At 40.1% G+C, this 13654-nt stretch overlaps 1 protein-coding gene across 1 annotated transcript; it reads left to right on the top strand.

Moving 5' to 3' along the window:
• The first annotated feature begins 688 nt into the window (after positions 1-688).
• LOC137271951 (serine-rich adhesin for platelets-like) lies at positions 689-12374 on the top strand. Its single transcript, XM_067804333.1, has 5 exons — positions 689-771; positions 4171-4213; positions 4678-5904; positions 6527-6646; positions 11506-12374. Exons 1-5 carry the CDS (start codon positions 757-759, stop codon positions 12372-12374), a joined length of 2274 nt encoding a protein of 757 aa, XP_067660434.1. The 5' UTR covers positions 689-756.
• Positions 12375-13654: the final 1280 nt, after the last annotated feature.

Genomic DNA, 13654 nt, shown 5'->3' on the forward strand with positions numbered 1-13654 from the left:
ATCTTAACGCCGCCTGTCTAGCGGTATTCAGTTGTGACATCACACATTTTGACTTGTTAAAGTCTCTTGATGCCCCACAGTTCAAGATACTGATTGGTTACCATTTCTCATTTTCAGAAAGGTATTGTTGTGTCATGATTTTAAGGTTTTGAGTGTCTCGCACGAAGACGTGGCGCTCCAGTGCTAACAATTTTTCTCAAGTTTATACTCCGCATACGTAAATTGCACATAGATGCAATGGGTACATTGTCTTTTGTCCGCTATGGGTAAATCATTCATCAAACATTTGGAACATCATCGCTTTTTCACCTTAACAAGCAAGATGTCCCTCATTCCTTTTCCCTCAGTATGCATGCATACATACACACACACACACCCTCAAACACACGCACAGAGAGGGTCTCACTCACTCACTCATGATCACATACATACATACATACATACATACATACATACACACACATACATACATACATACATACATACATACATACATACATACATACATACATACATACATACATACATACATACATACATACATACATACATACATCTTTGCAGTACATTACCAGTTACCCGCACGCGTTCGTAGCGAAACAGGTAAAGATACTTGAAATGCCGATCTGTGAGACTCTGTGTGTAAATCAATGCCATTCAAACCAGCATTGTCAAAGAGCGTCCCAAACCGCCGATAGCACAACGAACGTAGAATGCTCTACAGCAAGTAGCCAGCCGTTGTATCTCCTTGTCACTATGCTGCTCCTACAGGTTTGTGTGCATTTCCTTTACCTATTTTGTATCAATTTATCGATATATTCGCAGCTTTCATAATAACTTGCTGACAATATTGGGATTACATTGAATTGATTGTACATAATCACAGTAGGTGAATTTTGTGACGATTCCCGTCTTCGAAACAATCCAAAGTTCTGCATGTAGGAATACCACCATCGTCAGTTGGTGTTATGAGGATGTGCTTCGTTTGTTGTTGTCTTTTTTTGAGATGTTGAACGTTCATTTTGAAATACTTCAAAAGTCACCGATATGTTTAAAGTAATTTCTTCATTAAAAGTTTTAGCTTTCGTAGATTTTTTGTACGGTGAGCAATTCTATCAACCGGACAAAATCGGCAAAAGTGCAAGCGTCTGTATATGTGAAGTTCGATTTTATATCGTTTAGAACTAAATATGGTCAGCACAAGATATGTCCTTACTTAACCTATTGTTATACACGACTGTATTCATGCGTGAGGACTGTCACAGTCGGTGCACACATGGTACATGCTAAACCAGCATACCAGTTTACTAGCAGATCGGTGAGGCAGGTGTAGGCGTACCAAAGTTAATCAGTGTTATATTTCATATTCATATGAACATTTATGCATAATCGTATGAAATAGAAACCCAAAACAACTAGTTACCTAAATGTTCATATTCTTATGGATGCTCTGCGTGACAACTGATGTTTGCAACAATTGAAGATAACAAAATTATAAACTTACAAAATATTAGTACTTATATTATTGTTCAGACATGCTTAACAATTCTAGGATCAGTAACATACTGATGATGTTTGTTTGTTATCGGTTACCCTAAAATATGCCTTTTTCCTGAGGACATTTCGTTTCCTTGCAACCTTCATTTTAGGTCCTTGATTGAATCGTTGTGTTTACAAACAAAGCAAACAGGACTTACATTTTGTATTTTGTAAGGTGATACAGTCATAAAACTGTGAAAGTAAAACAGTAGTTTTGCTATTCCATATATACTAGGAAGAAATTGAAAAAGTACTTCTTTCACAGAGAGTCTCAAAATAACCCATCATGGTAAAAGGATAATGAATACTGTCCTTCCCCCTATATACTGTTCCACAAAATGACATCGTGATGTAATAAATCTAAATAAACTACTTGTGAATCTTCGAGGCATTTTGGAAGGGCAGAATGTACAGAATGCTGAAGAGGGGCAGAGGTATATGACCCTTGATTATGCGATCTGCTGTGTAATAATGTATTTGAAAATATACAATCTTGAGAAGTAGTGTGTCATATACCAAATACAAGAACTGATACATACTCTGACAAATTGTATGCTGTCCATTGCCATCGATCCTTGTTAATATTCAACCCTAAACAAATCCGACTTGGCACACGAAAACCTGGCAGTTTGAAGCACTGTCTCTTCACAGTGGGGTCATTCTTATCTGTCATTCCTATTCATTCTGCAAACAAGCTCAGATATTTGCGAGTCTCGTTTTACGCCGCAGTCACCAATATTCCACCTATATTGCGGGGGTCTGTAAATCATAGAGTCTGTACCAGACAATCCAGTGATCACAGCATGAGCATTGATCTGGGAACCGAAGACGTGTGTCAACCAAGCCATTGAGCCTGACCACCCGATCCCGTTTGTTATCTTTCGACATATGTTACTGAAGATCAATTCTATCACGGTGCCTTGCTGAAGAAATCGAACTGAAACGGCGAATCGAATTGATGCACTTCAGCAGGTTAATGACCATAGGCTTTGACTAATAGTTGAAATCGTCACTAGTGATGTGCTACTTCGCACTTCCTTGACAGCCGTGACACTGTCGTGTAAGATATGAATGGTCCTCAAGCTAGTGTCATCCTCAGAGATCCGGTAGTTCTTTGCATCTATCAGACATAGCTCAATATCCTTAGACAGAACATGAAGCAACAATATTGTAAATATGTTGTACTCTGGTGAGAAGAGGACCTCTCTACGTGACATTCCGCCATCTCGTGAGTTATTGTTTAATAATCACGCAAGGAATGTAGGCAATTGGCTTCATACATTGTAGTTATGAGTGCCTTCTGCGTGACGATCGGGCTAGCGACTGAGGAACATAACTAACATAAACACGTATTGAAAATAAGTGTCTGTTAAGCAAGTGTGTTTCCAGTCACTACGAGAACTGATGGTATTCTCAACAAAATAACAATCACACAAAGCATTTCAGCTGATTGTTCGGCCCCAAATGGACCCGTTGGCTGAGATTCTGATGAATGTATTCATATCGATTTAGCATCTACTCTAGAAAATTGCAATGGTATAAAAGTCTTAATATTTAGTAGGGCATCGAAATCAATGCTGTCTCGGTGCAGTTAAATAATTTCATTCAGACGCATGCCTGTTTTCTGTATATTATCTATTACCTGTGCACACAATTGAAGGCCTCTGATAAATGCATGATAAATGCAGCCTTTTAAGTGCAAACAATGATATTCATTACAGGAAGTCACGGGGAAAGGAATTAATGCAAATAAAATCAAATAGCGACACCAATCAATCATCAGAAGTGTGGATGCTGGCATTTATTGCCCTGAGGCGTCAGTTCCCTGTCAGCGAAGAGTTACTTTTTTCCTCATTTGTCATTGTGTATCAAAACGTCCATCTCCGCTGCATGTAATTTCTGAACTAATGAAAACATTGAAGGTAATAATTTTATTACCAGATATTCACTCTGTCAATACATTGTCAATATGACAACTCATCAATGTGCCTATGCTGTGTACGTTATATTATTAATTAAAAAAACCCTTACTCTGTCTGCTTCCTTGGAAACAATTAGCTTGTTCGTTGACGTAAGTCGCGAAAATTCTGGATAGAACGATCTCCAAGTGACAGGCAACTAACTCGATCGAGTGTTCAGGCTCGCTAACTTCATTGACGAGTTTTAATCGTATCCTAGCTGCGTAGGTCGATGTTCATACTGTTAATCACTGGACTGTCTGGTCCAGACCTGATTATTTTCAGAGTGAAGCCACATGGCTTGAATATTGCCGAGTGCGCCGTAAAACTAAACTCGCATACAGTTTGTTGACCAGATATTCCCTTTACCTTACTGACTGCATATTACTACAAATATCAGTATAGTAAATCCAGAGTTAATGTCATGACGTTACTAACTTGAAGGCTCATTATGATAAAAATATAGTTTTTGTTTTGTGCTTGTTTGACAAATTAACTGAGGCTCATTGTCGTCTAAAATGTTTAGAATCACACAGAACCATTAATTCTTTAGACAATGCTGGCCACCATTGTTGTACCTCTTTCAGATTTTTGTACCATTATTCAATCAATTATAAGAATAAATACATGATTCATGGTTTAAAGACATTTTCAGTTTGACTTCTTCTTTCAGATACTCTCTGTGTATTTTATGCATGGATTCTGTCATCATGTCGGTAAGTAGGTTACTTCTGTTTAACACTCAGTTCTCCTTGAAAGCCGTACTTAATCTCAAATGTCTGTACAAGGAGCACCGCTGGAGTTTCATGTAGGACCATGTACCCGAATTATCTGACCGCAGGCTGGAATCGGAGATTCAATCAAATAGTGATTCCTTAGTTTTTCAGATTAATAATAACGCACACATAAGATCTGGGGACAAATTATCATTTTATTAAAGCATATCCTAGTATACCTCAAGTCAGTTGGAGGTATACTCCCCCTATATACTAAATGTCCAGGTCATTAGGACAGATGAACACACATATAAATGTACATTTTGTACACATGAATTTGATTTTAAGGAACAAAATACTAGAACCACAAAATAAGCCTGGGTTTTGTTCGTTTAATGAACAGTATCTCTCATCGGACACTTCGGCAATAATGAAACTGTAATCTGTTATATTTATTGTTTCAGTAACAGGGGGCCAGAGCAACTGGGGACAGCAGTTTGTGATTCCATTCCTGTCAAACTTTGAGAAGAAAGGGTCAATTTTCATCAAAATAATGGCAAAGGTTACTACATCAGTATATGTTGACATTCCTTGGGAATCAAGAACAGACTCCTTTACGGTCTTATCGTATTCAGAACACATTGTTCAGCTTCAGTGGAACAACAGATACGAGGAAAATCTAGCCGTTGTCAAGAAAGCTATTTTTATCAATGCCACAGAACCAATTACAGTTTACTCGCATAGCTACGTGGGAAATTCTGGATCGGGATTTCTGGCCCTCCCTGTCAATGTCCTGGGCGACCATTATATTGCAGTATCTTACACAAAGGCTAACTTTAATACTTCCGTAATTGTAGCCGCCGTTGAAGATGCTACAGAGGTTGTCATCCAGTACAACACACATGGTGGCGTGTGTGGTCCTGATGATTACACAACGGGGGACACATCAGTACATACACTGGACCGACTTGATGTAATTGGTGTCCATTGCACTGAAGACCTTACAGGAACGTCAGTCACGAGTAACAGACCAATCACCGTTGTCTCAGGTAACGTTGGAGGAAAGGTCCCCGTCAGCGCCAACGGAAAGGATGCGATGGAGGAAATGTTAATCCCGGTTAAAGATTTCGGGTTTGAGTATGTTCTGACTAACGCTGGAAGACCAGAAAGCTCCATTAACAGAATAGTAGCGCTCGCAGACAACACAACGGTTTGTTCAAGTACAGGTGACGTGTATCATTTAAATGCGTCCAACTTTATTGACATTGACACAGCCACACACGGTGAGCAGTGTATCAATTCATGTGCTCCTGTAATGGTTGTAGCCTTTGGGAAAGGGATCTCTGAGACCAGTGACAGACAAGGGGACCCGTCTATGGCAGTAATTCCTTCAACAAGGAGGTTTTCCAATGATTACTTCATTGCTTCCGGTCTGGGTCAAGGTATCAGTTCATACATAGGTTCTGAATTCCTAACTGTGGTTGCATCATTAGACAATATTGGAACTTTGGAGACGATGCTCTCAGCAAGCCATGTTCCCGTGAGTAACAGTACTTACGGTGTTATACACACCCAAATAACAACATGGCCTCTCCAACTGCTGACTGACAACACTACCATCTTCGGCGCAACGCTGTATTCGGTCTCGTCAAGGTATCGGGGCGTGGCATTCCCTTTAGGCATGGTCTTAGGTAAGAATACCAGAATAATATGACCTAGAAGCGATCGCAGCTATTACAAGTATTACAACATTCTGTGCTGATTGCAATCACCTGTAAACAATATTACTAAAAATGCAGTATACGTGATGTCTACAGGCAACATTTCCTGCCTGATAATGAAGTATTTCTCCCGAGACTTGACTCTCTTTTGTTTCTTTAATAGTGTTGATTCATGGAATACATTTCATCCATCCATCCATCCATCCATCCATGTTACCGGCAAGATGCCCTAAACTAGGCGCCATATTTCCTGAGAAATGATAAGAGCAAACCGCCTCCAGTGTTTAATGTACGAACACTCCCTGAAGGATAGGTTTGACATGACATCTGGCATGGTGTTTATGCCAGAATCAGTGATAGCATGACTGTCGTATGCACAGACAGTTGGTAGATACGATGTGCTTGGTATATAATTTCGCCTCTGTTGATCAAGTTGCTAAGTGGAAATGAAAACATGAAGTTGGGCTCCTTTTCTCCAGTGGCACTTTGACAACATTCTTCGGCTGCTCATTTATAGAACGCCTGACACTGAGCCACTTAGATGATGCCCGAGTTACGTCAAATATCTACAGGTCTGTCCTTGTATTTTCAGAGCCGCAGATGTGCTGGAGCAGCTCGTGTTTAAACAATGGCATCTGTCATGAAATAAATGACTCGTTTGTCTGCGAATGTGCATTTGGCTTCAGTGGCGACACCTGCCAACTTCAGTCAGGTATGTTTTAGTGTAGCCGTAACCGAAAAAACATGTTTCTGTGTGCAATATATCCGGCAATACTTCATAATATCTGTGTGCACATAATACCCGTGTGTTTCATATACTAATGAGATGAATGTGTATGTGCAAAGAATAATTGGCTCCACTACTGGCACATGCCTGTATTTACGTATAATGGGGGTTCTGGTGTTCCCCGGTGATATATTGCTAAAAGCAGCGTGTAAATAAACTCACTCACTCACTCACCCACTTTAAGTTCAAGTATTCACTGACACATCTTCTGGTGCACGTTTGTTCACAACTGGAATATATTACTGAGATCGTTTAAAGCCATTACATTTTTATCCTAATCTTAATTCGTTCATAACATGCTGCAAACGATATATTTTCTTTCACGAAAACGCTATTGATCTATTGACAATAGGGTTTGACAATATACTAATCTAATCTTTGTCTCGATATGTGGGCGAAATGGGGATCAATATAGAAACCGATATCGCAGCGGTTGTGCTGCATGTAGACAAAGTAATCCATCCCGCATCACTTCAGTTAGATGAAAGGGATCTTAATGTATGAATTGCCTGGAAACAGCTAACAGATTCATAATCGCCGAATGGCATGCCTTTGGTGATGAAAGCAACGCCAACTATGGGTAATATTGGGTTAAATGAAATGGAAACGCACTCTGTGTAATAATGTAAAGAATAATTTGGTGATTTTGTTTAATATGTTCTATACATGTTTGTGCTTCAGGAACACATGTTATGCCATTACTGAAATGAAATTGAATCGATTTTCAAACAAGAAGTCCATTAAGGAATCACAAGCCCGGCGTTATTGAACAGAAACTATAATGCCAACCCACCCAAACCAGTGAGGGTGTCGGTAAACAATGGTGAATTTGCTTCGCACAGGAATGAGTTTGTTACTTTATTCCCCTCTTTGTGCCCATCATTATATGGCATTAATAGTTTACACAATATATATATGAAGGCAATAGGCAAACCAATTTGTTATTTGTGTACGTTCGTAAAACAGACGTATCAGAGAAACATACACGGCTGTGATGAAAGAGGCTATAAAAATAATAGACTTAATCATGTACTGGAAGGTATTACCGGTGCAGAAAAGCAATTTCAGAAACTCGGTATTCAAATCTGATAAATATATACATATATATGCAGATTAAGTCAGTACACGAACTATTTTCACGAAACCCCATACACGCCATGCGATTCTTAAAACGTTAAAATTTCACTGTCGACGTCGTCGCTAGGTTGCAGAAGGCTTTCATTGTGCGATCTTCACCTTGGTGTATCGCTATGTATTCTTACGCGAATGGTCGATTCCCGTCGCATAATATCACGTACGATTTTATTGCTTTGAGTCGTTTTAAGAATGACATTTTACGATAAATAGATTATTAACCTAGTATGTTTCCGCATCATTGCTATCAGGAAAGTCAACTGGGTAGCTATGAAATTCGCCATAGGTTCCCATAATACAGTTTTGGTCCTAATTTATGATAATAATCATTCGGCAAAACACTCGTTTGATAATCTCTATCTACCACTTCTCACCTCCAAGTCCATAAACAGGAAATAAAGCCATAGTGAAGTGAAAATATCTACTAACGTTGTTCTTGTCATATCTGACTCATATATGGTACACACATCTTCACAAGGCGTGACATGGTCACTTCCTGTTTTGATTTGATGTTGACCTCACGTGAACCTGTGCCACCGTTCTGCTCCGCGTAGCCATTAGCTGAATTCGATCCTGCGGTATTCGTTCCCATTCATCCTGCAATGTCATGCGACGTTGCGAAACGTTAACGTCGAACATGGCGCTTGATGTCCCTCCAATGGTGTTCATTGATTTTGATGATCATGGACGGGCAGTGATGTCCTGATTGTGCGGGATGTTCGGAGTGCCACAAGAAATTGAACAACGCCATGCAGAAAAACTCCACCGTCCATAAGGGGATGTTGAAGAATTTCCTCTTGTAACCTAATGCTGTTAACTTGAATTCAAATGCAGCGGGTACTTGAGTATGTCTGCTCACATCATGAAGTTGCCGTTGACACTGACAGCCCATTGAGAATACGTCTCTAAACGTTTGTGGGTTAAATTACCGTAATATTATTGTCCTCCTGAGAGGGTACGTAAGTCCAAAAACATTCAAAGTAAATTAAAACTCTCTACTATTTTAATCGTAGTATATGTGTCCTTTTAAATGTATGGTTCGATGTGCCTAAATTGCTAACCACTGAGGGGGAGGTATAAATCCAGCTAGGGTCCATGCACGTAGCAAAAGTGATGTATGTCCCCATGGTCTCTAGTGTGGTAATCTAACTTCAGTTGTTGGCAATCTATAGCCTATCTTATATTGTATTGTCCTCAATAGTTAAACTATTTTAAATTTAATTACTAGTCTTAAATGGATATCTGTGATATATAGTAGTGGTTTTACTGTTCTTCGTCAACAGGGTTTTAGTTTCTTATATTCTTGATCTTCAATGTCATTATTACTTGTTCTGTTCACGATATGGCTGCAATATTGCCGATTTGACGATAAATATTAACTCACTCTCTCACTCTAAACGTTGGTTCTCGGTGTTGTGGTAAATTTTCAGATTAACCAGACAATGTATCAGTCTGTATGCCAGTGTCTACAACTCCATTCATGAACATTCACACACACTTTAAACATGTAATCGTCGGCGCTTACACAGTGGAACAGAGTAAGCAGCCGTTGTACATGCGAAGACGGTAAATCAAAGAGAAAACCAGTACATGGACCAGGCTTGCTGGAGACGACGTCCCCAGATGAACCTGTCCGAAGCTAAGGTTTTGATCCTTTGTCTGTCAACTTTTGATGTCTACGCTGAAATCGTCATATTGTCGACGTTACAAAGACGGTCAAATGACGACCAAGGCTAACATCCTCTTTAAGTATGATGCCAATATTTCGAGTGTTTAGGTGTAATCATGGCAGATTAATAGTTACGTGGATTAATCACCCTTACGAGGTAGTTATTTAAATAATTTCTGTGAAGACTTTTCAGTTTATTTAAATAACTACCGTAGCAGCTGACGGAGATGAAAGTTGTCCGTTAATATTGACCAGCCATTAGTTCTAAACGTATCATTATCAAAGCGAATTGTCCATGGAGACATCTCTTGATTCGATGTAACTACAAACTATATATCCTCCGGAAACCATTATTGGATGATGAAGGAAAATGCATGTACAGCCGATGATAATGGGTGTGGATGAAACAGCTGCTTATACTAGAATCTGTCAGAAAACAACAACTCGACGATGTCCATGTATAACTGCTACTGCAATTATTTCGAAAGCGAGTGAGTAAGCTGGGTTCTATGTCGATTGTAGCAAATCCAGCATTATCACGACGGGGATCACCGGGAATCGGCTTGACCTTTTGTACCCATGTTGAGAAGCTAACCCGGGGCTTTGCCGTGACGAGCGAACGCGTTAACCACTAGGCTACCACACCGTCCCGTTCCTTAAGTAGAATTGCGAAAACATTTCCCATGGAAAGTCATTACCCATTCGGGCCAGTAAATCTTCACAGTCTCCTCCGACAGTCTCCTCCGACTAGTTCCATGGGAATTTTAGTAGCCACGGGCTAGCGGAGCAGTGGTTATTTCGCTCACAGCTATTCACTTCAATGCATTATCACTATAACTGAGATCTATAAAGATCTGTCAGCGATTTTGTTACCATTTTCAGTTCGGAGATTTGGTATCAAGATTATATAAGCATGATATCACGTTCACACCTTTCCAAATTAACTCAAGAGTGAAACTCCCTGTGGAAGTAATGAAATGAGCAGCAGGCGCACAACGATGTTAAAAACCTTACCATGTTCGGTGCTCTAACATGTGAGATGATGAACAAAACCATGTGTAGTAACATCATCCCGCTTAGAAAGCAGTGGTTTGACATTTAACATAGCACAACAGGCAATAATGTTAAATACTGATGGTGAAGGCGATCTACAGTTTTCTCGCCGTAGTAGTTGCCATCACGCTCAATATGAATACTACCCATAATTAGTAACAGTTTTAAAGACAAGAATGCCACGTGTTATCTTGGCACTGGCCATCGCAATATTAAGGGACAATATAATGCCTTATTTTTCGTCACAGACTCTCTTTTTGTCTCTTCATTCTTTCAATAAAGGCCTCGAACCTGAAATAGCTAAAAACGTGTTGCATGTCTCTAACCATTTAGACGCTCACGTTCAATAAAGGTCACTGAACAATTATCGGTTAAATAACTTGGTGTAAATAAATCTGATTTTCCCCGTTTGGGTAATTGCAATGCTTTTGATTCCAGAATGATTTATATGTCTATAGCCATTGAAATATGTTCGTCTGTAAAAGGTGATATACCCATTTCAGTTGTCATTACTGTTCAAGATGACCTTCTATGTCGTGTGTCCAGACAATTCATAGTCAGCCACCGGATTGAACCGTATAGAAAATATCAACCTTCATCATTACCTTTAGTCGACACTATGAATGAGTGAGTGAGTTTAGGTTTATGCCGGTTTAGGTAAATTAAAAAAAAATATCACTACGGGGGCAATCACTAATGGTCATCAGACATTACGCCATGTGTGGAATCAAACGCCGGGCGTTTTTCGTGGCGAGCGAACAATTTCATCACTAGGCTACCCTAACGCCACTAAGTCGGAACTATGTCACAATATGTTTCATGGGACAATATTTTACTGTTTCATCATTGAACATTCTGCAGCACATATCGTCTTATTCCAGATACTGCAATAAGAATAAGGGACACTTAAAATGTTTTTTCATTCCAGGTACTTCCACACTGACGTCAGGTAGTCCGGACTCAAGTTTCTTTTCCTCCGAATCCACAGAAGCAAGAAATGCAGCGACCGGGCTACAGACGTCTTCGACGAATGTGTATGCAACAACGTCAATATCGGAAACAGAAAGTCAAACGTTAACAACCTCTGAAATGTCCCATTTCTCACCACTTCTATCAACAAGCTCGATAGACGAGGGAATCTATTCTGCATCAGCAAATACAATTCCAGTGACGTTGAACTTGGATAAAACATCAACATCAACGATCCTGCAAGACACATTTTTCACTGTAATGCCACAGATCGCTATATCAACAAGTCCGATCCAGCATGCAACTGATTCAGGGTTAGATATGATATCAACGACGTTGAGCGTGGATGAAGCATCACAGGAAACAATCCTGCTGGACCAAATCTCGACTGTACTGCCACAGGTCCCTTCATCTGTACCAACAATTCCCATCCAGAAGGATGTTTCGCATAGTATAGCTGCAATAGTCACTGCATTAGGGACTGATTTTACAGCTGGGGAAATTAGGGCTAGCTTGTCCTTACAGGGCAACAGTGTCAAAGTCTCTACTTCAAGTGTATGCGTTTGTCTTTGCAAGGGTACTCGTCTTGAGATACTGGATGAACAGTCAGTAAAAGATGTCACAGAAGAGATCAAGGGAGAACTCGTCTTGGACACCAAAACATTGTCGAAAACTGTACGAAAATATATCAGTGCCCCTGACGAGAGACAAAGCGCCCAGAGTGTTGGCACTCTTGGAATAGTGTTACTGGCTTTTACATTTGGACTGATGATAATACCAGACGTTCTTAGCTGTTGCAAAGCCTTGCACCGTGTCTTTAAACGTTGAAAACAACGTAGATACCGCACTGGTTTTCCTTGATACACTCCTGTGATAAGCAAGAAACGAATCTAAAGCAATGGGCAAAAGAAAGTGAACACCCTTATTAATGATCGACAAAATCACAGGGAAACATACACTCATTATGGAACATAATGAATCTCCTTTTGACTGTAAAACCTTCGCCCACTGTAACCTACGACGACGATGTTCCTGGTTTCAACGCACGGGGCGTCGAGCTCTGATATCTGCTGCACGTAGATGTCGTAGCACAGTAGGTCGACTGATGACGTTATAGAGCCGTTGCCGCTGTTTTCGTTGATGTGATTACCCGGTTGAGCAGATGAAAAATATGCAGAAGGCGGTCTTCTGCGGGGTCGTCACAAGTGGTCTGCCTGATCGTCCTTCATCTTGGGTGCTGGTATCACGTGTACAGTTCAGGGTCCTTGCAAAGTGGCTTTGCTGGTGCCCATCGAGCTCGTGGTCCTTTCTGTCTTGCACTGTTAGCCGTAGCATAAGTTAGGTGTTTTTCTGACAGCTGAGGTGTATGGCCAAGAATTCGCTACCTTTTGACACCAGTTAGCGACAAGCATTTTGCAATGTCTCCGAGATGCACGTTTTGCCATTTTTCGCAAATTCTACATAACCAACATGCTGCGTCTTGGCGCATGATTAGCCAGTGCTTGGTCGAATCGTTTCGGTCTAAAAGGATTTTCCTAACTTGAACAACTTTGCCAAAAATTCAAACTAACAGTTCCACGTTCTTTTGACCACAAGTTTACATGTTCCTCATGTGACAGTTATTTGTTAGGGTCAAACGATGCTTTAAGACCCGCCATTCGACTAAGTAATCATCTGCTGTTACTAACAGTTGGTTTATCTAAATTATAACCAGAACTGATTTTAAAATGAAACTCTTTAAAACTGTGGCCGTCGTTGTTTATTCTGATGAGGCATACATGTCTGGGAAAGGGGTGAAAAGATCCACAAGGTCCCGGGACAGCTCGTTCAGAGGAACACCGCTAATTTTCAATAAATCATAATGTCTGTGTGTGTGTGTGTGTGTGTGTGTGTGTGTGTGTGTTCCTTATAATAAAGAAGCTAACATCCCTAACTCCTTATTCCATGCAATCCAAAATACTATAAATATGTTCGCACACAACAGAATCTATAATTAAAATGTTGCCATTAATGACAGTGACACACATTGGTTTGAAAACTGAAGCGTCAACAGATGATGCTTGACTGACTGTAGAATATCCCACGCAGTTTTGGATATGATCGTCTTT

This window comes from Haliotis asinina, chromosome 2 (assembly GCF_037392515.1).
Source record: "Haliotis asinina isolate JCU_RB_2024 chromosome 2, JCU_Hal_asi_v2, whole genome shotgun sequence".
Lineage (NCBI taxonomy): Eukaryota > Metazoa > Mollusca > Gastropoda > Lepetellida > Haliotidae > Haliotis > Haliotis asinina.